Source organism: Leguminivora glycinivorella, chromosome 6 (genome assembly GCF_023078275.1).
Source record: "Leguminivora glycinivorella isolate SPB_JAAS2020 chromosome 6, LegGlyc_1.1, whole genome shotgun sequence".
Classification (NCBI taxonomy): domain Eukaryota; kingdom Metazoa; phylum Arthropoda; class Insecta; order Lepidoptera; family Tortricidae; genus Leguminivora; species Leguminivora glycinivorella.
In genome coordinates, this window is record NC_062976.1 from 26,573,467 (window position 1) to 26,600,046 (window position 26,580).

The following is a 26,580-nucleotide window of genomic DNA, read 5'->3' on the forward strand; positions in this document are numbered from 1 at the left end:
TGGTAGTCGCGGTAGTCCTGCGCGGGCGCACGCGGGCCGGCCACCTCGCCCCACGCCGCGCGCGTGCCCGTGCCCGGAGCGAGTGCGAGGGAGACAGGTATACGCACCGCACGGTGGGCTCGAGGTGCCAGGTGAGACAGTGGTAGTCGCGGTAGTCCTGCGCGGGCGCACGCGGGCCGGCCACCTCGCCCCACGCCGCGCGCGTGCCCGTGCCCGGCGTCTGGCGAGGAAACACACGAGTTACTCCCGTCAACAGTAAACTAAATACATTTCGGTAATTCATCAAAGGTATATTTCGTAAAAACACGAAGTATTTTTGTGAAATCGAAAAGATTCGACATTATTTTACGTCTTTACTGAAGTCCTTTTTTCCTTTTAAAGTACAAAAATCTGATGTAAAATATACTGACGACGCGGTCCTTCTCCTTGATGTAGGAGGAGATGAGGTCGTGCAGGAAGAGGAAGGCCTCGGCGTCCACCGACACGAAGATGTGGTCCTCGAACTCCGTGATGAAGCTGCACTCCACCACCGGCTTCGAGTCTGTCCACAAACATTACATGTATTCACAAAAATCACTTTATTCCGGAAATATAAATTTCATAGATTGTTATAAAGTAATTATTATACATAAAAAATAAATTAAAATAAATATATGTATGTAGCGGCTAGTACGGTATGAGCATATCATGCGAAGGGATGAAAGTCATGCGACGAGAAAGGAATTACGAATGAATGTCGAAGGAGCTAACGGGACAGGAAAAGGTGGACGGACGGATAAAGGGGTATGGAAGCGAAGGACATGCTGCGACTGGGATAAGGGCGGGCGAAGGATGATGCATATATGTATTACACCGGTCAAATCTTACATGAAAATCGGCTAAAAAAACAAAGTGTGATGTAAAGCTGGATTTTTGGTATGTTATTTGGAGTCCTTGGGGGAATGTAAGACTATGTTTTGCAAGCAAAAAAAAAGTGTGCTAACTTCGTAATTTAAAAAAAAAAGTAAAAAAATCGGACTTTTTTTGGTTTTTATTTTTTTATTAAAAAACTATGCGTTTTTGGTCAAAAGTTGCTATGTAATGTTGAAAGCGCATTAAATTTCAAACAGTTTGACATCTTTTTTATTAATGTCCGTCAAATAGTTTTCGAGATATGAAGCGTCAAAAAAGGTTAATTTTTGACGCATTTATAAAATGTAGCGTTTTGCCAACATTTTTGGACAAATATCTGCAAAATACTTCATGATATGATATATATTGCAATACAACATTGTATAAATTTATTTTGCTTTAGTTTTAGTGCAAGTAAAAGTCAGTAAGAAGAATAGTTACTTTGGTAAACAAAAAAAAAATCTATAAATAGAGAAGCCAAGAGTCTGGTAGATTGGTTAAGGTATTAGTTTACGCTAAAAGTTTTAGGTTGAAAGTGTTATCTATTCGATCTTACTTTCTTTGATATCCGTTTATCTGATAAAATTGTCTAAGCTAACTTTGCATCGATTTGACTATTACTAATGAAGAAATAAAATACAGTAAAATTTTGAAGTTTAGTAAATTAATTTAATTTAATTTAATTTATTTATTATATCAGACAACAAAGGGCCCATAATGGTTAGTACTTATACATTATTGGATATTTTAAAAACTACCTGTTAGTATAACATATACAAAAAGTCGACACAATAATACAACAATAAAACACTCACCTAGTGGCCTAAATTAGAAAAATAAAACAGAATTAGTTACATTTTACTTTTTCCTTTTTGAGGGTCCTGGTTCTGCATCTTGATGGCACAACTCCTGTAGTGATAGAAAGTCCACTTGAGTTGTATTTGACCACCGATTGCTGTGGAATAAACTACGGGAACGGAAAGCGCCCACGCCAATTATTAAGATACTGGAGAAGTGGTATTCCCAGCAGAAGAACGTAGTAAGATGGAAGTCAACTCTGTCCACAGCCAGCGGGCTAAACTGTGGCGTGAGACAAGGAGGCAGTATGTCTCCGGCTCTCTTCAGCGTGTACATGGATGGGCTGTCGCAGGCTTTGACCAGTACCGAGGTTGGCTGCTCCATCAATGGGCAAATGATAAATCACATCGCATATGCAGACGATAATATATGGTCCTACTAGCACCATCTGTGGGAGCTATGCGTAAGATACTTGCAGAATGCGAGAGATACGCCAGCCAGAATAACATGGAGATACAATCCGGACAAGTCTGAATTTATGCTCATGGAGGCAGCACATATGCCCACACATGTACCACCTCTTTTGCTTGATGGAGTTCAATTGCGGAGAGTACACGAAGTCAGATATCTTGGTCACATCTTGTCCAGTTTAAAAGACCAGGAGGACATAGAAAGGCAGAGGCGAGCCACCGCAGTAAGGGCAAACCTGTTGGCTAGAAGATTCGCCAAATGTAGTGACAACGCAAAACTAGTGACAGCGCAAAAAGACAGCTGTTCCTCAGTGTATACTGTCGAGTTATGGTCCGACTACACCTGCGCGGCGGTGAGAGACCTGCGCGTGCAATACAACACATACTATGTAGTCTATGTACTGATATTTCGTTAAACGGAGAATACTATGATTCGGGCACGTCCACGACAAACGACAACGCTCGTGAGATTGCATCGATGTTATTGACCCTCAGTGATATGCTTTAAAAACCAGTCCGTACAAGAACAATTTCGGAACAATCTGATTCAATTAATGAGGGTTTTCTACTCGTAAATATTTTTTTCCGCCAAGCGTCGATCCTGAGGTCTTTTTGACCGTAAACTTAACTAACTAAATAAATGTTGATTTGATATACGCAAATATGTGTCTGAGTAATACTTGAACAGCCCCAAATAATCATAATTCATTCTCCGCTACACCTGTAAATATATGTAAACTATCCCATTTGGCCATTACCATCCACCGATTATTTCTGATCCAGTTATACTAGACTTACGATATAATCCTATTTTTTTAAATAACTGGCACACTTTTGGGCTTAAATGAAAGCTAGTGAAATTTTCTACATTTTTATTTAACAATTTATGTAATAGCCTGAGTTGTTTTGCTGATATCTGTCTCAAAATATTAGCAAAATGAATATTTTCATAGAAAGGGGAAAAATGTTCTTTTTTTGACGCTTCATATCTCAAAAAATATTTGACGGACATTGATACAAAATATGTCAAACTGTTTGTAATTTAATGCGCTTTCAACATTACAAAGCAACTTTTGACCAAAAATGCATAGTTTTTTAATAAAACGGCAAATACCAAAAAAAGTCTGATTTTTTTACTTTTTTTTTTAAATTACGAAGTTAGCACACCATTTTTTTGCTTGCAAAATATAGTCCTACATTCCCCCAAGGACCCCAAATAACATACCAAAAATGCAGCTTTACATCACACTTTGTTTTTTTATTTCTCTTTTTGACCAGTGTATATGTACAGCGGTACAGAATACGCACCCTGGTCGGTGGGCGGCGCGGGGCTCTGGCGGTGCTTGGTGCGGAGGTGCAGCTGCAGCGCGGGCAGCGCGAAGATCACCTCGCGCTGGTGCTGCGCCGCCGCCGCCCCCGCCGCCGGCTGCTTGCGCTCGCGCTCGCGCTCGGCGCTGTTCGTGTTGCCTGCGCCACCACCACCGCTCGCGGCCGCCTCGCGCTCGCGGGCCAGCTCCAGCGACGGGAACAACTCGATCGCTGCGAACATATTATCATCATCAGAATAGGTGATATGCGATATGATATTCCAGCACTACATGGCAGAATATCTGAAGCTGCCACGAAATATGGTGGTGCGTGACTCGATATAGTCGATATTCATGAATAGATAGGATAAATATCGTATAATAAAGGACGATGTATCGTGCCGTTCAGCCCTCGCCGGTTACGGTCCTGAACGACCTGAATCGAGAATGCACATACCGTCTATCTCACTGCTAGCGAAGGCGTAGGTGAACCACTCGCGGAGCGTCTTGAACTGCGGCGGGAAGAGCAGCGCGCGCGTCATGCGGCACACCGTGCCCACGGACTGGTGGCCGCTCGCGCCCGCGCCCGCGCTGCCGCCCAGCGACGCCGTCAGCGACTGCGTCACGCTCACCTCCAGCTCGCCTGCAACATACACATAACAGGTCCCTCATCTCATTCACAAACATATATATAAAGTGGACAAGTACAAATATCTGTTAAAGTACCGTCATCGTTAGGAATCTGCTGGGCTTCGGTCGCGAAGCTGATGCAGGGGTCCTTGAGGCTGAACAGCGCCCAGGACTTGGCCTTGAAGCTGTTGCCGTGGAAACAGGCCAGCGAGACGTTGGCGCCGTGCAGCTCCATCGTGCCGCCGAGGACCGTTCCTGTACACATATCGACATAGTGAAACATAAATTAGTCAAAAGTTTGGAAACTCGACGTAAAGAAGCTGGAATTTTCGTCGCACTTATGATTTGTCATTCCACCGCTTATCTCATTCTACTCAATAAGGACGTCACGTCTGATAAGCGGACAGGTCAGGCGTGTTTGGAGTTTGGCAGTGGTTACCGTCGGCGGGCAGCTTGGCGCGCAGGCCGGCGGCGGCGCGCAGCACGTCCTGCCAGTGGCGGTGGTGGCGCAGCTCCAGCGGGGGCTGCCCGTCCGCCCCCGCCCCCGCCCCCGCCCCCGCCGCCGCCGGGCTCCGGGGGGCGCCCCGGGGGCCGCCGCTAAACAAGAAAAACGCCCAGTTCAAATACATATTCAAATACAGTTTCTTAAAAAAATCACAACTCAGTGGCATGAGTATAGGGTGGGAGTTATTATGGGCCGGGCGACTCACCCTGCTGCCGCCTGGCCGGGTAGGGATGCAGCGCGGACAGCACGCGGCGCGAGGAGTTGAACTGCTGCGTGAAGAACTCCTCCAGCTTGTACTGCATCTTGAGCAGGTCGGGCGTGGTGCTGCGGCTCATCAGCAGCTGCAGCTGCTGCCACGACAGCGTGCCGTGCGTCAGGATGATCGCCGGCCTGGGAACGACATCCATCCCACATATAGAGAGCATATTTTGTACAATGCTAAATAGTGTAAATATAAAATAAGGATAATCCATGACTTAGGCGATACTCAAGGTGTTTACTTGGTACAGTACTTCCCGCATCACATGACGACCCTGCCAGAATCCTCGTCTCTGTGTACGTGCGGCGCCTGCCGGGGCGGCTGCGGGCCGCGCCACAGCCACTCGTCGCGGAGCTGGCACTGCAGCGCGGACACGCGCGCCAGCAGCACCGACGTGCCCATGTACTCCCGCTTCACATGGCGACCCCGCCAGAGTCCTCGTACCTGTGCGTGTGCGGCGCCTGCCGGGGCGGCTGCGGGCCGCGCCACAGCCACTCGTCGCGGAGCTGGCACTGCAGCGCGGACACGCGCGCCAGCAGCACCGACGTGCCCATGTACTCGAGCCGCAGCTCCAGCGCCGCCAGCCGCACGCCGCACGTGTGCCCCGGGTTGCAGCCCGGCTCCTCCTCTATGTGCACTGTAACACAACATTATGTGGCAATTTAGCAGACCCAAGCCTAAACCTAAAGAATAAACCGTACACACTACATCGTGCCAGATTCGAAAATGAGCGATGAGCCCTTCTTTAACTGTTTAAATTAGTTAATTCTAATGTGGACAGAAGGACAATCTGTGAGTCGCTAGTGCCGCGCCCCAGCCTATTGCGGAACACTAGCCAGCGTGTGACGTGTGCACTGACCGTAGGTGTGTATGTCGGCTATGGAGATGGCGCCGCCCACGATGCCGCCGCGCGCGTCGAGCGCGGAGCCGGCCAGCGCCACGCCCACCAGCATGTTGCGGTGCCCCGTGCTGCCGATGCTCAGCCGCCCCGTGCAGTTGAAGTCGCGGCTCTGCCAACTTCACACAAACCACTACTTTCACTATTATATTTTTTTTCATAAATTTCAATACAGCTTTGACGTTGTGGATAGATAAATATGACGCCCTAGAGACGCGAGATGTGAGATGTGAGATACTAGCTGAGGTGCGGTGAGGTGAGGTGCCTATGGTTCGACACTTCTCTTTTTTGTCGGACTGTAGAACATGTAAAGCAAAATATCGCCGCGAGAGTTTCGAGTAGAAGTTAGACAGGACAGGCGTAGGTAAATACCTGACGTTCCCCATGACGTTGCCCATGTTCATGTGCACGTTGAGCTTGTTGAAGTTGACGGCGAACAGCACCAGCGTCTCCCACGCCGCGCCGCCCGCCGGCGTCCCGGCGTCTGCAACAACGCACACTCTTACAACAAACACCCTCAACACTTCATTCTATTACAATTCATGTGACGCCGTTCTCCGAAAATGCATTTTACAACCTTAGGACTCAGAGTGCAAACATTGAACGATACGAGTACATTTGTAAGCACGGTACCTTTGGCTTTTTGTATGTCTAAAGTCTTCTTCTCTCTTTGTGGTAGTACAGGAGATATCGGGACGTTGTTACTTGCCGGCCTGAAAAAACGTTCATATTTTTAATTGAATTGGTACCTCATAGTCGTCGTGAAATATGCTTTAGGTTGATAAAACGTGGTCACCTGGCCTCGACGTTGAGGTCCCCGAGGAACATCCTGCGCACGATGGTGCGGCGGTACCACGCCTTGGGGAAGGCGAGGATCTCCCCGAGCCGCCGCATGTCGTACTTGAACCACGCGGACCCCACGTCCACGATCGCTGAGCAGAAGTAAACATCAAAAATATGAAACAGAGCAAAGCCTTTCTCAAGTATATACGAACGATTTTCTAAGATGATATCCTTGCAAGAATTTTGATGAGCTATGTACGAAACCAACTCTCCGTATAGAAACACTTACTTGAAAACCTGACAGTGGCCTTGGACTGGTCCTGCTCCGTCTGGAAGTCCAGCTTCCTGGAGCGGGAGAGGTGGAACTTGACGAACTCCACGTTGATGCTGAGCGAGTCCTTGCGCTCGGTGTCGGACAGCGGCGACCACTGCGGCTCCTTCAGGCTGGACTTCTTGCCGCCGTAGGGGTGGAAGATGTACACCGAGAAGTCAGCCAGGCAGCCCGTCACGCTCAGCCCTCCCATCGCGACCGCCGGCAGGTCCGCCTCACTGGAAACATGACCTTATTATAACTCTTCTACTCTACAAGTACCTCTGAGGCGATCCTGAAGATGTAAACGGTCTAGTAGAGGAAGCCAAGTGTGCACTCACTCCACGGCGCGCTTGGAGCTGAAGACGATCCTGAGCGAGGGCAGCTGCAGCAGGCACTCGACGCGCGAGGCGGGCAGGCACGAGAAGCGGAACGTGGAGGGCTGCATGTGGAACTGCACGATCACGTCCACGGGGAAGGACGCGTACACGTACTGCCCGTACGACGCGCCCTCCGCCGACTGCGACCGCTCGCCCGTCTCCGTCTCTGTACAATACGAGAAGAATGGATGTTCATAACGATGATGACCGGTGGAGTATTTCAACATTGAAAATATTTGTAGAACTTATACCGGGAGTGGGCGCGGTGAAGGAGGCCTTGGTGGGGATGGGCTCGAGCGTCTGCTCCAGGAACTCGAGGATGTGCGGGCTGATGACGGTCTCCTCGGGGATGCTCTGCACGGTGATCCAGGCGAACAGCGCCGCCTTCTTGCTGCCCTTGCGCGGCCCCGTCGAGGGCGCGCTCGGCGGCGGCGGCGCGACGCCCCCCAGCGGGGACGCCGGGTCCTCGGGGAGCGTCTTCGACTCGTAGTGGACCTGGGAAACAAACCAGATGTTTTGCCTAAATTAAAATCATACCTAATCGTTCTTCTTTTTCTTCCTTCTTCATCGGCGAATATACGCCCACTGTTTTGTGGCAGGCGCTCGAACAAATACTAATCCGGAGGATGACCGTAACGGTCCAGCGGGGCAGTAAAGCCGGGGGACGGCCGTAACCGGTCAGGTAAGGTAAGGTTGCGTCTGCGGGAAGAGTCTGGGCGTTCTCACCTTTGAGGTGCAGGCCGGGCACGCGGAACACGGTGGTGTCGGGCGCGGGCGGCGGGCGAGCTGTAACACTCGGGTAGTGCAGGTGTAACCTAGGGCAGCTGCAGCTGTAGCGGAGGGTACCTTGAGGTGCAGGCCGGGCACGCGGAACACGGTGGTGTCGGGCGCGGGCGGCGGGCGAGCTGTAACACTCGGGTAGTGCAGGTGTAACCTAGGGCAGCTGCAGCTGTAGCGGAGGGTACCTTGAGGTGCAGGCCGGGCACGCGGAACACGGTGGTGTCGGGCGCGGGCGGCGGGCGAGCTGTAACACTCGGGTAGTGCAGGTGTAACCTAGGGCAGCTGCAGCTGTAGCGGAGGGTACCTTGAGGTGCAGGCCGGGCACGCGGAACACGGTGGTGTCGGGCGCGGGCGGCGGGCGAGCTGTAACACTCGGGTAGTGCAGGTGTAACCTAGGGCAGCTGCAGCTGTAGCGGAGGGTACCTTGAGGTGCAGGCCGGGCACGCGGAACACGGTGGTGTCGGGCGCGGGCGGCGGGCGAGCTGTAACACTCGGGTAGTGCAGGTGTAACCTAGGGCAGCTGCAGCTGTAGCGGAGGGTACCTTGAGGTGCAGGCCGGGCACGCGGAACACGGTGGTGTCGGGCGCGGGCGGCGGGCGAGCTGTAACACTCGGGTAGTGCAGGTGTAACCTAGGGCAGCTGCAGCTGTAGCGGAGGGTACCTTGAGGTGCAGGCCGGGCACGCGGAACACGGTGGTGTCGGGCGCGGGCGGCGGGCGAGCTGTAACACTCGGGTAGTGCAGGTGTAACCTAGGGCAGCTGCAGCTGTAGCGGAGGGTACCTTGAGGTGCAGGCCGGGCACGCGGAACACGGTGGTGTCGGGCGCGGGCGGCGGGCGAGCTGTAACACTCGGGTAGTGCAGGTGTAACCTAGGGCAGCTGCAGCTGTAGCGGAGGGTACCTTGAGGTGCAGGCCGGGCACGCGGAACACGGTGGTGTCGGGCGCGGGCGGCGGGCGAGCTGTAACACTCGGGTAGTGCAGGTGTAACCTAGGGCAGCTGCAGCTGTAGCGGAGGGTACCTTGAGGTGCAGGCCGGGCACGCGGAACACGGTGGTGTCGGGCGCGGGCGGCGGGCGAGCTGTAACACTCGGGTAGTGCAGGTGTAACCTAGGGCAGCTGCAGCTGTAGCGGAGGGTACCTTGAGGTGCAGGCCGGGCACGCGGAACACGGTGGTGTCGGGCGCGGGCGGCGGGCGAGCTGTAACACTCGGGTAGTGCAGGTGTAACCTAGGGCAGCTGCAGCTGTAGCGGAGGGTACCTTGAGGTGCAGGCCGGGCACGCGGAACACGGTGGTGTCGGGCGCGGGCGGCGGGCGAGCTGTAACACTCGGGTAGTGCAGGTGTAACCTAGGGCAGCTGCAGCTGTAGCGGAGGGTACCTTGAGGTGCAGGCCGGGCACGCGGAACACGGTGGTGTCGGGCGCGGGCGGCGGGCGAGCTGTAACACTCGGGTAGTGCAGGTGTAACCTAGGGCAGCTGCAGCTGTAGCGGAGGGTACCTTGAGGTGCAGGCCGGGCACGCGGAACACGGTGGTGTCGGGCGCGGGCGGCGGGCGAGCTGTAACACTCGGGTAGTGCAGGTGTAACCTAGGGCAGCTGCAGCTGTAGCGGAGGGTACCTTGAGGTGCAGGCCGGGCACGCGGAACACGGTGGTGTCGGGCGCGGGCGGCGGGCGAGCTGTAACACTCGGGTAGTGCAGGTGTAACCTAGGGCAGCTGCAGCTGTAGCGGAGGGTACCTTGAGGTGCAGGCCGGGCACGCGGAACACGGTGGTGTCGGGCGCGGGCGGCGGGCGAGCTGTAACACTCGGGTAGTGCAGGTGTAACCTAGGGCAGCTGCAGCTGTAGCGGAGGGTACCTTGAGGTGCAGGCCGGGCACGCGGAACACGGTGGTGTCGGGCGCGGGCGGCGGGCGAGCTGTAACACTCGGGTAGTGCAGGTGTAACCTAGGGCAGCTGCAGCTGTAGCGGAGGGTACCTTGAGGTGCAGGCCGGGCACGCGGAACACGGTGGTGTCGGGCGCGGGCGGCGGGCGAGCTGTAACACTCGGGTAGTGCAGGTGTAACCTAGGGCAGCTGCAGCTGTAGCGGAGGGTACCTTGAGGTGCAGGCCGGGCACGCGGAACACGGTGGTGTCGGGCGCGGGCGGCGGGCGAGCTGTAACACTCGGGTAGTGCAGGTGTAACCTAGGGCAGCTGCAGCTGTAGCGGAGGGTACCTTGAGGTGCAGGCCGGGCACGCGGAACACGGTGGTGTCGGGCGCGGGCGGCAGGCGGCGGCGGGAGACGCCGGGCGAGGCGGGCGCGGAGCCCAGCCCGCCCGACGCCGAGCGCCCCACGCGCATGCGCGACCCGCCGCTGCAACATTACAACACTTCAAATCGATCTGCCAACTTGTAACTGTTTTTGTGAAACTACGATTCAAATGATTTTTTTTTTCTAATTGTTTATTTTCGATTGAGCAAGGGTATTCAAATCGCTTTAGTAAATGAAAATGCAATAGTTAACTGAGTAACGTAATGCTTTAAAAACTCAAGTGAATTTCTGTCTTTTTTATCTAACGAGTAATTTCGAGAAAATGTTATATTGAGCGAGGGTATTAAAAGTTGTGTTTTATATCTTAACTTAATAGATGGAAAATCAAAATGACAATAAAAAAAAAACAATATGTTCTCTAAGATAAAATTGATACCTTTGGCTTGCCCTTCTTGCTCGATCAATAAAAAAATAGAAAATTTACATCCAAAAAAAAATACAAAAAGTTGATAGAAGCATGGGATTCGAACGCAGCTTCACGGCGTGACAGACGACTGTTCACCAACGACGCCATTACATAACACGCTGTTTCCGACGAAATTAGGCTATACATACATAATTATTTAAGTATATTATTAATAATGTCAAATTACTCTATAATCTGAAGTGGAAGAATTCGTTGTTTCAATAAAGATAATGTGTGTTTGTTTGTTTGTCCGTCTTTCACGGCCAAACGGAGCGACGGATTGACGTTTTGTTTTTTTAAGTGGAGATAGTTGAAGGGATGGAGAGTGACATAGGGTACTTTTTGTTTCTTTATAACGCGAGCGAAGCCGCGGGCAAAAGCTAGTACTCCTGGACCAGATTATATTGATGATCATTTGATGATAATTATTATTTGTAACCATTTAGTTAATATTGTCTTCGGTTATCGCGATAGGTACTGAGCAGTTCCCGTCAACTTTGTACATAGCCACGTCAGCAAAATTTAACTGATTCTATTTTGTTACCAACATTTAGTAATATAAGTCGACTTTCGTAAGATATATACAGGATAATTGTTATAATTAAGAAAATATTGATACTAGAGAACCTTAATGACGAAATAAAACTTACTAAAATCTCAATAACCGGATGTCGGCACTAATAAACCCCCATAGTGGGGATATTTATTACTTAAATTAATTAGGTAAGAATTATTAATTGTAATTAGTTAAAATAACATAGTTTTTAAGAACTTAACTAACAATAATCATGGACTTGTGTCTGAAGAAAGAAATTATATTATTATATTATTATTTAATAATTACTTGTCAAGAGCCAAGTGTCACTGATGACAATGTCAACTAAAAATGCGCGAAATATGACGGCTCTGTGTCTGTACACAAAATTTGGCACGCACATTTACGTAAAATTAATAACAAATACACATGGATTTGTCCATGATTTCTGTATGAAACAATGTATTTCATTCAATACCGCGACGATGGATAATGTATAGTAGATGTATGCGCATATTTTTATTTAGTTGTTGTGTACGGTGACTAAATAAATGGTAGATGTTTTTTGTATGGAAAGCGAACCACCTTAAGCACCATATACCCTATCGGCACTCGAGTCCTTTATGGCGATTTCCGCGTTTCCTTAAATTTCTAGAAACTGGATTGACATCAAAATTTTGGTTAGTCATAAAATCTGGTTGCAAAATTTTCATGAGAATCGGTTGAGAATTGCGACCTGTTGAGGTGAACATCCGGGCATACACAAGCACATCGAATTAAAACGTAGACTTACGCTGTCGCTGCAGTCAATTAATTATTCACAAGATCCAGTCAAATGATCTCGAGAAGAAAGCTGATGTTATGTCGGTACTCACATCTTGAGGTCGTCGTCGCGGGAGGGCTCCTTGGTGTGCAGCACGCACTTGCCGCTGTTGATGTGCACCTTCACGTCCAGCTCGAAGTCGATGTTGGGCTCCGCCGTCTTCGCCTTGCTGCTCTTGCCCTCCGAGCTCGCCGCCTCCGACATCCCCACTCTGACAAAATATATTAATGAAAACGTGGAAAATCCAAAACAAATGGAATGGAACTTTTCGTTATGCGCGGCCTGGTATTTTATTATTAAACCTGAAACTTGAACACACAGAAAGTGCAAACGGAATCTTACAGTAGCACCTGCATATATGTAGATGAACTAACCCGTCCCTGCGGCGCAGCTGCACGGGGTCCCTGTGCTCGTCCGCCTGCGGCCAGTGGTCGGGCTGCGCGGGCAGCGAGCTCTGGCGCTGCACCGGCGGCGGCTGGAACGTCACGGAGCGCGCGCCGCTGCTCGTGTGACCTCGTAGCGATGCTGAGCGCGATGGACCTGACCAACGAACACTCTTTTTAACACAATCCTTCGGAACCGAAAGTGCATTTCCTATTACTTTGACCACTGTGACCCATAGCAGAGGACGCTGGTTCCAGACCAGCTTTGGGCAACTCCACTCTGTCTCCTATAGGTATTTCCTAAACTTGAGCTTACCTGTGAGTGGCTCGCTTTCCATGGAGCTCCAGCTGCCCCCTTCGATGATATCGGCTAAGCGGTTATCCTCGTCGCCCAGCAGGAGAGTCTCCCCGGAGTCGCCCACGTTGCCCGTTATTAGATTTGGTTCATCCATCCTGGAAGAAAACAAAGAATAACATCTGTTTTTGAGGAGACTTCAAAATGGTGGACTCTTAATTTTTCGGATAGTCGGTTTTGTAAAGGTTGTAGAGGCGACACTCACTCGAGGAAGTCCATGGGCGGGTCTGGAGCCACGAAGGAGCGCGAGCGGTTGGAGCCGAGCCCGAGCTTGCCCTTGGTGATGGTGCTGGCGCGCACGCTCTGCCGCCGCAGCTTCTGGATCATGTCCCTGCGAACAGACAAATAGTCAGTGGATGTTCTTTAACAGAAGGGTGTGTCAAGAAACTTCATCTCATAATCGATGGTGGCGTGGCTTCTCCAGGGTCTTCAGAGCGTGGGCTGCTGTTCTCCGGGAGACCTTGCTGTCGTCCTTGAGAAGACGTGCAGCTCCTTTACCTCGTGCTCGGTGGCGGGGCGGCTGCCCCTAGGGTCCTCCGCCCTTGGCCTGCTGTACTAGGTGAGCTCACCGGCGGAAGTCCTTGAAGACGAGCGCCTCGAGGTCGTGCAGGCGCTTCATCTCGTGCTCGATGGTGGAGTGGCTGGCGCCCAGGGTGCGCAAGTCGTTGATGATCTTGGCCTGCTCGTTCATCTCCTTCTCGATCAGCTTGGAGCGCTTCTTGGCGTCGATCGTGTTGTCGAACACGAACGCCGGCAGGTGGTCCGTGTACTTCCGCCGCAGGATTATGCTCTCCTGCGAGACGACATTATTATTGAAATTTGTTTTTATTGAATTGAAGTTATTTTTTAATAGTTATTTAGGATTCTGGAGAGAACCACGCAGGGTAAAGGGAAGAATAAAACGGGTAATTATTAAGTCGTTCCTTTTATACCGCATTTGTTGTTCTTACCTGTGAATCTTTGCTATTATCTGCTTCGTCGTCCAAATCGCTCTCATAGTCCATTTTGAGAGGATCCTCTTCTTCGAAACCTGATAAGAAAACGACCAGTCAGTTCATTTTTCTGCTTTTATAACAAGATCGTAAACGGCAGCACGTCTGTGCGGCGGCTACCTGTGAGCATGGTGAGCGTGTGCCCGAGCGCGGAGAGCTGCTTGCCCACGTTCACGTCCAGGTGGATGTCCACGCCCTCCATCTGCCACGACACGTTCAGGAACCACTTCGCGTTCTCTGCAACAACCGATAAACTTTAAAACTAAGCCTAAGTGAACTCGAATGCTTGGCTCCTTGAGCATTTTCCATCTTGAATGAGTTAATTTCCTTACCGTTGTGTTTGGCGGCGGTGGTGCGGCTGCACACTTCATAAGTGCCCTCGGAGACACAGCACACGTTGATGGCGCTCTGGTCGGGGTCCGGCTTCCAGTCGTCCAGGGACGTCTCGAAGTCGTCCGCGAACCGCAGGCACAGCCCCACGAAGCGACCCTGAAGGTAATATATTGTTGAATAGACTGAGCGAGATCATAAGGTCAGATGGAGTTGTATTTTCAGATATTTTATTCTTAATAGTTGGAATGGTCATCCACCATTCCAACGGTCATCCTAAAAGTTAAGATGTAAGTAAAGCGTAAAATTATTTGAGGAAAACTACACAATGGAATCGGAATTTACTATGTAACGTGGCCATTCATCAGCTACTGCAATAAATCGTTGGAGCCAAATTTGGACGAATGGTGGTTTGAAATAGAGATTTTTTTTGTCGTTGTGTGGTTACCTTGCTGACGAGCGAGCCGGAGGAGCAGGCGGAGATGCTGGTGCTCTCCAGCGTCACCACCACGGCGCCGCGCGACTCGCACTCGTACACGCCCCGCCCCCACGTCGCCTGCAACACACACTCTACAGCTCTACAATATCTATATCGAGAGAGAGATGGAGAGGCAGCATGCAGGTCCACTGTCATTGTGGTGCATCTATAGATATTATATATATGCCATGTATCTTCCATGTATTGAGTAGTCTGTAAGTTAGTTTATTGATATTCCGCCAACCGTACATGGCGACCCAGCCAGGATAAGCTACAAGAACAACTGCGGCACCGTTATTTAGACCTGGCAGACAATAACTTACCACGGGGGGTTGGTTGAGCGGGATGCAGATCCCGATGTCGTCGACGTTGAGCTGCAGGAACAGCGTGCTGACGTGCGGGGATGCTATCTGAGATGTTAGTTGGACCTGGGAATAATAAGCGGAATTATATTTTCAAATAACCGAAATATTGAACCGTAACTTTCTCCTTCTTTCACTCCCTTGTCAGGTTGTAGGCATCAAATAAATGTAGTGTGTTCATTGTATAACAGAAATAGCAGAATGTGAAACTGTTTTATAAGATTGCCCATATAACCATAATCGGTCGCCGTTCCTACGCAAATCCTCCTATTTTGTGTACACACAGGTCTTCGGGTCTCAATGCTTAGTCGCAGTACGGTCGACGTTTAGTCGCGGCGACCCAAATGGGGACGATTGGTAACAGGCACAAATGGTCACAGAAGTGACAGAAGTGTGCACTACGCGTGCACACATTGTTACCGTTTGGCGACTACTTTCCCAAAATCATTCGTTCATTTCATTCTTTTCAAATGGCGACTGTCAGAGACGTCAAAGTAAAAAAGAAATAAAATCATTTGACATTAAAATGTAATAATGGCGTAAGAATTTGTTAAAGATAAATATTGTTTGCATTTGTAATATAATGTGGGCTAATTACCATGGCCAATTAAATTGCTCGAGTGATTTCATAAAATAAGTCTAAATTTATCAACGCGCCATCAATTTACCTCAGTTTAACCAGTAATAATATTATTGACTACTCGGTGTTTGCGTGTTATGTATATTGATTGGTGAAGTTTTAGTGCTCCGGTGCATATACTATACTGAAATAATAAAAATAATGCCTAGAAAACCAATAAAGTTGTTAAAATATGGATTAAGACGGTAATATTCCATGTAAAAAACAGTCGCCAAACGGTCACCAAACGGTCGACAAACGGTCGCAAAATGGTCGCAGCGTACACGCGTGACCGAAAGCAGTGAATATTTATTATATTTTCAAAATGGCTTCATGTATTAATTTTTTCCAGGTATCCTCAAACTTTATAAACAATTAAATATGCCGTCGTACTCAGTTGCCCTCACTAAAGAAGATTAAAAAAAAATTGTAAGGTGCGTACCGAGCTGCTGGGTTGTAAAGGATCGGGGATCATATTATTATCTTATACTTTTAAACGAGCAATTCTTGTATATTTATTTATTTATTTATTTATTTATATATATATTTATTTACACTGACGATCTCGGAAACCGCTCTAACGATTTCGCAGAAATTTGTTATGTGGGGGTTTTTGGGGGTGAAAAATCGGTCTAACTTATCCTTAGGTCCCGGAAAACGCGAATTTTCGAGTTTTCATGCGTTTTTCTTCGCGCGCCATCTCGTGTGCAGTAGTTGTACTGTTAAGACAGAATTCTTTCGGTCGATGTAAGTACTATTTATTGCAAACACTAGATGGCGACACAGGTCAAGGCTAAAACGAATAGAAAATACACTATTTGAGTTTTTGTGGCGAAATGTGCGCCATCTCGTGTGGAGTAGTTGTGTTGTTAAGGCTGAGAATTCTTTCGCTCGATGTAGGTACTATTCATTTTTGAACTAGATGGCGACACCTGTCAAGGATACGAAACAGAACCGAGCGAAGCTCGGTTGCCCAGATATTGGTCTTCTATAGAGCAACTAGTATTTTGCGGCATTTCACAATTGACACTTGTTGAAGTAGTCGTCATTAATATTACTATCAACATTAATTTCAGCGATCTGTACTTCTTTTGTCAAGATTTTTGTATAGATAAGTGTCTACAAATTTGTAATGTTAAAAAGACATAAATAAAACGTAGTAGAGTAAATAATGTGTTTTTTTTGTAACCCAAACAAAATACTTGTAGATACGAGTGCGGAAAAGAGGAAAATCGATACGAGTAGCGATAAATTAATACACGAACGAAGGGAGTGTTTTAAATCGACACGAGTTGTGAATGTCCTTTTCGCACGTGTATCGTACGACGATTTTCAGTACCTAAATCTAAGCTAAGAGTTTCGACCAGACAAGAAATGAATCATTGCTTGATTTGCTCGCACTACTGCGTTAAAAAAAGCAGCATCTGTACTGAAAAAAACTATCATTGCGCAACAGAAATTCTATTAATATCACAGTAAATACTCTATTTCATTTGATTCCTACTTTTATTGTGTAAAGCAACACTACACTTCATTTTTATCAATAAGAATTAAAAATTATATATTTAATACATTAAGTAACTATAAAGTGCTTATCTATTTGTATTATCATTCTGCACTTTTCTTAACTTTCCCACATTTCTATAAAATGTCGAAGAGTGCTTAAATGGTCGTCGTCGTTTATTATTATTTAATTCGCTCATATTTAAATGATTCAAAGCAACCAGTCCACAACTTCACAAGACAGTTTGAGAAACCTTCGTATTTCAGATTGTCATTTGCGGATACAGTGGTTTAGGAGCAGTTCGGTAATCAGACCTACACATGTGTGTACAAATTCTGTCAATGTCACTGTCAGAAACCGTTCTGACAGTGACAATGACAGCCACAAATTCGTCCACATGTTGTTACCGTTATGTGTGCAAACGTCGACTAATAAAGTGTCGTTAAAAGTCATTCTGACAGTGACATTGACAGCCACAAATTCGTACACATTTTGTTACCGTAACGAGTGCACACGACGACTACATTTTGTTATTGTATCAATACGGTCGCATTGTTTGCACGCCGTTACCACGCGTTATGTCACATTTGACAGTTAGTTACTGATTTGAAGATTTTGCGACTGAAATGGTTGTATGGGTGAGCTGCGGCATACAGATCCATGTTTAATTTTTAATTCAGGCTAAACCAGTCGGTGTACCGTGAGATTATCTCGCTGACCTTCTCGAAGACCTGCTGCGTGGCGGCGAGCACCTCCTTGTTGAGGTTGAGGCGCTTCTCGTTCCAGTACTCGTAGGCGTTCTTGTAGTTGAGCCAGACGAGGATGGCGCGGTCCACGGCCACGGGCTGGATGTACACGAGCGGCCGCACCAGCGTGATCAGCACCACCTCCTTCTCGCCTTCCTCCGCGCCCACGCTCACCATCTCGTCTTGGAACGCGTTGCGCATCGCTGCCACACCAAACACATGCATCAAATATTACAACTTAATATCATTCAATCATCTAATTATAAAACTACTGTGTTTTCAAATATGCTATGATAACAGGCCTCCAGTGTTATCAAGATAAATATTCGTGCAGTTAATGGCCTTAGAACATTGTTTACACGAATATCAAATGATAGTATTTTCTGTAAGAAGGTTGAAAATAAATAGCTAAATATTAAACCTTGACGGTCTTGAGATGCCTCGGCAAATTCTGAAATTCAAAAACTATGGCTTTATTTTTGTCCTTTTGTACAGGATTCGTGCCAGTACGTCAGTGCTCGTTAGTGCTCGTTCATGAAGCAGCTTGGTTTGGGTGACGGTTGTATTTCGAGTGCCAAGTTTATATCGTCTGTGTTATAATAGCAACAAGTGATACGGTCGACAAATCAGGTTTAAAATATGAGAGCTCTTCCACCAGAGATGTGCTACATGTTTGATATCCACCAATCAGATTTGTTGCACCCGTTCTCAGTATGCGCTATACTGTGTGAACCAATGAACACATTATGTGGATATCAAACTCACTGTAATACATCTCTGGTGACGAAACGAACTAAAATTGATGGCGGTAAGTGTTTGTGTGTGTCTTCTACCAGCATGTAACCTGTGTGAACGCACCTATCCGGGTGTTGAAGAAGGCGTACTGCTGGAACTCGGGCTCCGCCTCCTCGAACATGGCGTTGCGGATCAGCTGCCCCAGGCTCAGGTTCAGGTCCACCTGGTAAATTAATGTTCCACAATCAATACGTTTTGAATTGTAGATGTTATTCAGGAGAGCCACATTTTAATATTAACTACATGTGTAGAACACGTCACATTATTTCATACTTTCATTTTGAGTCTGTGGTTGACACTGCTGGGCAAAGGCCGGCTCCCTCTTCTTCCATTCGTCTCGGTTATGGCACCTGGCCGATCTCTCGCTCAGTAGTTTATCCCGTGTTCGCCGACAAGATCTGCGAGACAGGTTACCTGAGCGCGGGCGAAGAGCCGGAGCGAGTGCGGCTCGGCGGGCTGCACGTTCTGCACGCGGTTGGACAGCTCGAACTCCACAGCGCCCGTCTCCAATCGTACCGCAGAGTTACTCGGGGTAGTCGCCGTCAGCTGGATCCGCTGTAAACAAACATTTAACCCCTTAATAGTTAACTGACGCACTAATGCGGTACGTCGCCTTGGTCGCTATAACACCGCGCGGTCACCTTCGTGCACCGCGAAGACACGTCACACTCACGCGTCAGAGGTTAAAGCTAAGGTAAAAAAGTAAGCAAAAAGCATTTCATGCCAGCACCTCCACCAATTATAGTATTATTTTAATCCCAAAGTGTAAAAAGCTCTTCAAGTTCATCGAATGGTTGAGGCGAATATTCAAGCGACCTAATAGGACGCGACGCACCTTGATCCTGATGAGCAAGGAGAAGAGTATCCTGTTGAGCGCGGAGGTGGCGGCCTCCTCCTCGTTCCACAGCGGCACCGGCTTCTCGCCGCCGTACACCTTCTGCACCACCTCGTTCACCTCCTGCACGTTCACAAACATTATTACAGCTACCGCACAGCCATTCACAAGCTATTTGACTAATAAATACTATGTTGTCACAAAGAAATGAAAACTAGTGGGTCTGTGAGCTGTAAACCTTCGCAGTAACCTTAGAAAATGAAAAATACGTTCATCAAGCCATATACCATATACGCTATTGGCGCTTATTTTTTGTTTGTAGTTCAGACTTTGACTGCGTTCTGACAGCGTCATCAGATAAGCTTCATTTTAGAGTAGCATTTCGTCCTCATGAAAATGTCTTGAAGCATTCAGGGCTTTGGGGCCAGCCATGAGGTGTACTCGCCTTCATGAAGACCTTCTGCACGAAGACTAGGTGGTTGAGCAGGTCGGTGGAGAGCGTGTGCTCGAACAGGCCGATGTCGGCCGTGGCGAACAGGTAGCGGCCGGCGCGCAGCACCACGCCAGCCGCCGCCTCCGGCGCTTCCTGCACATACTATTTGATGATTATTTTTTCCACCGTCCATTTCATATCTATTGTGCCAGTGTCACAAATATCTGAACATGCTTCTATATCAACGCGTTAGTGCTTATTCAGATAATTTTGAGCATGTCGAGCGTTCTCATATATCTTATGGTGACTGTTACATAGAGTGAGCCAAAATCACGCTGTGGAATGAGCTCCCTGCCGAGGTATTCCCGATGAGTCAAACGTCAATAAAATAGATAGTTCTCTTGAGTTGTCGAAAACCACACCATCAGAAATTAAGAAAATTGTAGATAGCATGGAAAACAAGTCTTCGGCTGGTTATGACAATGTTCCAATTACCGTAATAAAGGCTTGTACATCTGAATTAAGTAGCAAAACCACTATCGCATTTTTGTAATCTATGCTTCGAGTCAGGGATTTTTCCTGACCAATTAAAAATAGCACAAGTTTTACCATTATTTAAGAGGGGTCTGAAAACGGAGGCTAGCAACTACAGGCCAATTTCTTTGTTGCCAGCAATTTCAAAAGTTTTAGAGAAAGCTATAAAAGATAGACTTTGTAACTACCTAATCTGCAACAAGATTCTGAATGAAAGGCAATTTGCATACAGAGTTGGTGTTGGAACATCTGAAGCTTTAGAGACTCTTGTTGAGGATATAACAAGTAAGTTACAACAAAAACTGAAGGTAGCAAGTATATTTCTCGATTTGAAGGCATCCTTTGACACTATTGATCATAACATTCTGATTAAAAAATTAGAATATTACGGAATCAGGGGGCAAGTCCTAAAGTTATTTAAGTCTTATTTATCTAATAGGAAACATTTTGTAGAAATAAAAGAAATAGATGATAGTTCTACAGAGGTGGTTCACAGATCTATTAGGTTCCATATAGATAATTTATTGAATTGGAAAGATGAACTACAGTCTATTGAAGATTCAATCGCTTCGGGTTGTTATGCTTTGCGTAGCCTTCGAAACGAACTTAGTACAAAACAATTAAAATTAGTATACTTTGCTCTCATAGAGTCGAAGCTTCGTTACAGTATAAAGAAATGGGGTAACAGCTACAAATATAACATGGATCGCTCCTTCATAGCACAAAAAAAGCCATTCGAGTCATGGTGCGTATTCCACAATGGGAATCATGCCAGGAGCACTTTAAAGAGTTAAAGATATTAACAGCTCCGTCTCTTTATATTTTGGTTCTGTTGACGGGTCTTATGAAACATCGGGAATGTTATGAGTCACAGGCTGAAATGGAATTGAGATTGAGGTCTAGAACAAAAAATTTTCCTCCAATTGCGGCCTCACGACTGGCGGTAGTCTCGCACACTGCCCGGATTCAATCAGTTAAGTTGTTTAATAAGTTGCCTATCGAATTAAAATCTATGACATGTCACAAGAAATTCAAATATAAATTAAAATTATTTTTATTAGAGAAAAAATATTATAGTGTTGATGACTTTTTAGGTTTTATTTAATGTTTGGTAATTATGATTTTTATTATCGCTACTCTTGACATGTATTTAATTGTATTGCTTTATATGTATTTATAAACTATTGTCAATTGTGATATTACTTAAGTGGTTTGAAATAGTGAGTTTAGATAGTAGTGTATTTTTTTTTCTTCTTGCATGAAATTGTAAAAAGGCATGTTTTATTAATTAAGTACTTACCTATGTAATATTCAAACACAATTTATTATTGTTTATGAATAAATAAATGAAATGAAATGAACTACAGTATGGGGTTCTTCAAAAAAGTAGTGTACAAGTTTCTAATGGGTCGGCAACGCGCATGTGACACCCCTTGAGTTGCAGGCGTCCATAGGTTACGGTGACCGCTTTCCATCAGGCGGACCGTATACCTGTTTGCCACCTACATGGTATATAAAAAAATCAGCCAGTATTTGGCATATAATATATTATTACCAAGGACGATTATAAAGGACCAGCAGAGTCCATACTAAATACCGTACCCCGTTGGCAGCCGTAAATCTATGTCGCTAGATGTCACTAAGAGTGTCATTTGAATAAAAATGTTGTTTTTTTTTTAAATACGCACGCGGTAGTTCAACGGCATTACAAGTGATACAGTGAAAAGTATATAGATGACGCTAGGGGCCCGTGTCATGTTTCAGTCCCTGTTTACAACGCAAGCCATCGTTCTTATTTTGAATTATGACAATCATGCAAAAGAGTACCATACTGTCAAATTTTCTATCTCTTTCATTTTGAGCGTGACGTCAATGATTAGTAATATTACTTTCAATATATTTAAAATTTAGATTTTAATGAGGCCATTTCGAACGGTGTTTATGATAGATATCATGTTGACAATCAATCTCCTGACCGTCTCGCTCACACCAATATATTCCCCTATATTTGAACGAGTGCGACCGAAACAGTTGAGTATTATTGAAGATTTTTGAATCTTATTGGTAGTTGTCGAAAACCCGCTTTTTCCATAAAGTGTTGGCGCGACGTCAAGTGGGTGATAGGCGTACGAGCAAGTACGCGTTGGATGGTCGACTACTATGCGCGGCGGTTTTTACGCGTACTTACGGTGACACACAATCGAAAAAGGTCGTCGAGCCATAAGTACGCATACTTGCTCGTATCGTACGTCTATCACCCACTTCAGACTGCGTTTCGATCGGCGTTTAGCGTCAATAATTATCAGCTTGGCTTCATGGCTTTACGAACCTTAGCTCGGACCATCGAATATGAAACTTATAAACTTGTTTATACACAAGGGTATAAAGAAGTTTATAACCAGGTGCTCCATGACACCATTGCACCAATCTGTCGCCAGCACCACTACACTTCAACGGCCAAGTCACACAACATCCATACTAATATTATAAATGGGAAAGTGTGTGTGTCTGTTTGTTTGTCCATCTTTCACGGCAAAACGGAGCGACGTATTGACGTGATTTTTTAAGTGGAGATAGTTGAAGGGATGGAAAGTGACATAGGCTACTTTTTGTCTCTTTTTATATCCCCCCACTTCCTTAGAATGGAGGATGGAACTTTGTGGAGAGATTTTCGAATTTAACGCGAGCGAAGCCGCAGCAAAGGCTAGTTAACTATAATAATAAAGAAATCGCAGTAAGGAACTTTTATGTAGATTTCATTACTTTTTAGAGATAAACAAGCAGTTCCATCGAGACGGCTATTTTTTACAGAATGTTTTTGGTGGGATATACATAGGCATATATAACACTAACCAAGTATCTATTGTCTTAGTCCGTTTTCACATTATCCGATCTGATATCGGATGTCGGAAGGATTTAAATGGAAAAAATCCAAGATAGCGCCTGTAATGTATGGGGTATCAGTCCTACATCCGATATCGGATCGGATAATGTGAAAACGCATAGTCTCATTAATTATTACTTATGTCAGAGTTTCACTCATTATTTCTTTTTATTCATTTATTATCTCAGTTTAGGTTTATACGAGTACCAAACGAGTAGTATAAGAGTAGAAAATATATTACCAAAACAATACAATCTATCATTAATTTATTATAAAAACGTAATCCAAAGTGCCACACCTAGTCGGCCAGTGCATGGCCTACGCTGCCGATGGTTAGGGTGCTCGGAGTGACATACAAGAAACGCTGAACTATCCGCGTTCTGTCCAAGACGAAGCCTGACCGACGAAGCTAGCAAGTCTCTCTACATGTTAGCTGAAATACTGTCAAACCGTTCACTGTGATTACTCAGATTATTATAAGCAAAATGATCTTCGAATGAACTTTCTGGACAATTGAGATGCATGGGCGCAGTCGAAACCAGCTCGCCCCTTCAGCCGTGTCCCGTTGAAAATCGGAAAGATTCTTTTACTTAGCACATTTAATGTTTACAAATTGGATTCGCCTTCTGTCACCTAAACTGGTAAATTTATGTATGAGGTCATTGCTCATACAATTATTAATTTATACAGTTATTAATTCTGTATCTCTACTCGCATTGCTGCTGCGATTCTAAAATAATTTAATATCCATATTATGAATATTCAATAAATCATACAATGACTTTTGTGATGTGACATGGATGTCACATCTGTTGGCACAATGATTGCGTTTTGTTGAACGTATTTGAGCTCAACATATAGGTTTATTATCACTAAGTATATCATATTAATGAACAACGAAACGGATGTGACATTTTCCTAGTCCACCAACGTCATCTAGTCATTTTATTTGGCAATAATTAGACAACATGCGAACAAACTTAGCCAGCGAAGCGATCACAACTACGTCGAGGCCGACCAAAAAATATAATTTGTAAAAATTGTGTTTTGAGCCAATATTTTGATATTAAAATAAAGTTTTTTGATAGTTATTCATAGTATAATATAAAAACAAGTAAAAATATGGGTGAAAATATGTTTTTTTCCACTCCCGGGTTACGAAACAACGCCATCTAGTTTTAAAGCAAAAACTAAGCTTTTTTCAGGGGTACGCTTTTTTGTATGGGCTATATCAGTCTAGTATTAAATGGTCCTTGTTATTACTAATCCATGTCATTGGATATGAAATGTTTATGTCATAGGGACTTCTATTCTATCAAAAAATAGTACATTACATCAGAGGCCGGGAAAATGAGGATTTCCGGCCAAGTGGGTACATACGGCCGAGCGAGCATGCGAGCGAGGCCGGATAGGGATACGAGGCCGGGAATCCGTTTTCACGCCGAGGCATGTATAGTGCTTTTCTCAAACATACAATGAAATAAAATAAAAATGCTCTAAAGGACAATATTTTATAAAAAAAAGTTACTTTTAGGCCTGCACCTAGGCCTAAAAAATAATATGAAATCCCTTTACAGTCCTCTCGAGTTGTTGCGCCTAAAAAGCGATACTTCCCAGCCCATTTTAAGGAACGTAAAGACAATATTTCATAGCATGTTTGAGAAAAACACATTATTATTGCAAATCAAAACAGTCTTCAATTTTTGTAAGATAATGTAAGGATACTAAACAATTTTATTGTTGCATTAAATATTGGAACGTCATCCTACAAACTACACCATTTGGTTTTTTAAACAAGTATCACAACTATTAGACAATAAAATGAAATAAAGTGTACCTGTCCATTTGGTGCATCTTCTAATACGCGAGCAGCCACGTGCGCGGCCGGCAGCGCCACGATAGCTGAGGACGGAATGTTCGCCTCTGATACCTGTAACAACCGGAATATAATACGGATGGAATACTAGAGATTATAATCCTATTGCAGATAGTCATCTGTAATTTATGAACTAAAGAATCCCGCAACAATCAGTCGTATTGCGTATGGGATGATGCTTGTACCTGCAGTTTGGTGACGAAGCTGAGCGAGTGCTGCGGCAGGTCGACGGTGAAGTGCGCCTTGCGGCCCGTCACGCCCGAGCTCTGCACGTGCTCCATCTTGTACTGCGCCTGCAGCGACGGCAGCAGCGCCGCCGTGATGCTGAGGCTCTGCACATACAAAGATCGGTGTCGTGCGTGTTAAGGTCGCAACGTAGACGACGTTTAACTTGTATTAGGACAGCATAGTGTAGCGGCGGTTACCTGCAGGCCCACTTTGAACTGCACCTGCGGCGCGGGCAGCAGCGGCGCGGGGCGCGGCCGGGGCGCCGGCGCGGGCGCGGGCCCCGGGCTGCCCGCTCCCGCCCCCGCGCCCGCCTCCTCCTCCGCTTCCGCTCCTCGCGACATGCGCGACGCGGTGCGCGTCACGCCCAGCTCCTGTGAGACGATATATATGAAAACGATGTCTAGAATGAGATTAGTGAACTTGTTGAAAATTTGGTGAACCGCAGGAGATCACATTTTACCAAATATTCAGCAGATTCCGCTTATTTTTTTTAAATATGCTAACGGTTTAAATAAAGAAAACGGTGGTCGTACCTGTAAGGTGGAGGAGAGCTGGCGGCTGGAGCGCGTCATGACGCCGTGCAGCGCCACGGGGTGCTGCGGCAGGTCCACGCGCACGCCGCCCACCGTCACCAGCGCCGCCGCGCCCTCGCCGCCGCGCCCCGCCTCCCACGAGTACAGCGCCTGCGACTTGCCCACCGACACGCGCACCACCGTCCTGACACACAAACAGACACTCATCTTTCGAAGATACCATTACACGCCAAAAAACACTTTATGAGACGGCTCATGACCCATGATGTTGCCGATGACCCATCCGCTTCCAACTTCAAACTCGACAGCGAAGCGAAGAGGCAAGTTTGATGGACCCTGTGGTAGTTCAGAGCCAGTACTCACTGATGGTTTGGGGCGACGCCTTCCAGCAGCACGATCATGCTGCGGCCCACCACGCCCGTGAGCGACCACTGGCGCGCGCGGGACGCTTGCAACGACGCGTGCAAGGAAGTGATCTCCGCTTCCAGCTTCAAGCCCGACAGCGAAGCGAGGAGTCGGGTTCGATGAATCCTGAAAGAAAAACAAATATCATCAAAAGTCCAATCACAAAAGTGTTCACCGATTTTATGAAGAGTATGGCACTGTTGTTGTC

General features: G+C 46.7%; 1 protein-coding gene across 1 annotated transcript in view; it reads right to left on the minus strand.

Annotated features, from left to right (window-relative positions):
* Nucleotides 1-26,580, minus strand: part of LOC125227414 — a gene marked incomplete at its 5' end in the record, with an annotated part of 54,502 nt that overhangs the window by 4,070 nt on the left and 23,852 nt on the right. Inside the window, 43 exon segments of the mRNA XM_048131728.1 lie at nucleotides 64-220; nucleotides 411-541; nucleotides 3,468-3,698; nucleotides 3,924-4,109; nucleotides 4,193-4,351; nucleotides 4,487-4,693; nucleotides 4,807-4,991; nucleotides 5,305-5,497; nucleotides 5,720-5,877; nucleotides 6,131-6,242; nucleotides 6,392-6,471; nucleotides 6,555-6,690; nucleotides 6,831-7,090; nucleotides 7,193-7,397; nucleotides 7,483-7,726; nucleotides 8,078-8,255; nucleotides 8,316-8,612; nucleotides 8,673-8,850; nucleotides 8,999-9,207; nucleotides 9,268-9,445; nucleotides 9,594-9,802; nucleotides 9,863-10,040; nucleotides 10,189-10,358; nucleotides 12,133-12,291; nucleotides 12,455-12,620; nucleotides 12,780-12,916; nucleotides 13,024-13,149; nucleotides 13,388-13,611; nucleotides 13,769-13,848; nucleotides 13,931-14,047; nucleotides 14,143-14,299; nucleotides 14,589-14,696; nucleotides 14,942-15,046; nucleotides 17,823-18,052; nucleotides 18,708-18,807; nucleotides 19,059-19,199; nucleotides 19,480-19,602; nucleotides 19,925-20,065; nucleotides 25,168-25,260; nucleotides 25,392-25,538; nucleotides 25,632-25,805; nucleotides 25,968-26,151; nucleotides 26,331-26,498. Coding sequence (XP_047987685.1) covers nucleotides 64-220; nucleotides 411-541; nucleotides 3,468-3,698; nucleotides 3,924-4,109; nucleotides 4,193-4,351; nucleotides 4,487-4,693; nucleotides 4,807-4,991; nucleotides 5,305-5,497; nucleotides 5,720-5,877; nucleotides 6,131-6,242; nucleotides 6,392-6,471; nucleotides 6,555-6,690; nucleotides 6,831-7,090; nucleotides 7,193-7,397; nucleotides 7,483-7,726; nucleotides 8,078-8,255; nucleotides 8,316-8,612; nucleotides 8,673-8,850; nucleotides 8,999-9,207; nucleotides 9,268-9,445; nucleotides 9,594-9,802; nucleotides 9,863-10,040; nucleotides 10,189-10,358; nucleotides 12,133-12,291; nucleotides 12,455-12,620; nucleotides 12,780-12,916; nucleotides 13,024-13,149; nucleotides 13,388-13,611; nucleotides 13,769-13,848; nucleotides 13,931-14,047; nucleotides 14,143-14,299; nucleotides 14,589-14,696; nucleotides 14,942-15,046; nucleotides 17,823-18,052; nucleotides 18,708-18,807; nucleotides 19,059-19,199; nucleotides 19,480-19,602; nucleotides 19,925-20,065; nucleotides 25,168-25,260; nucleotides 25,392-25,538; nucleotides 25,632-25,805; nucleotides 25,968-26,151; nucleotides 26,331-26,498 — 7,121 coding nt within the window.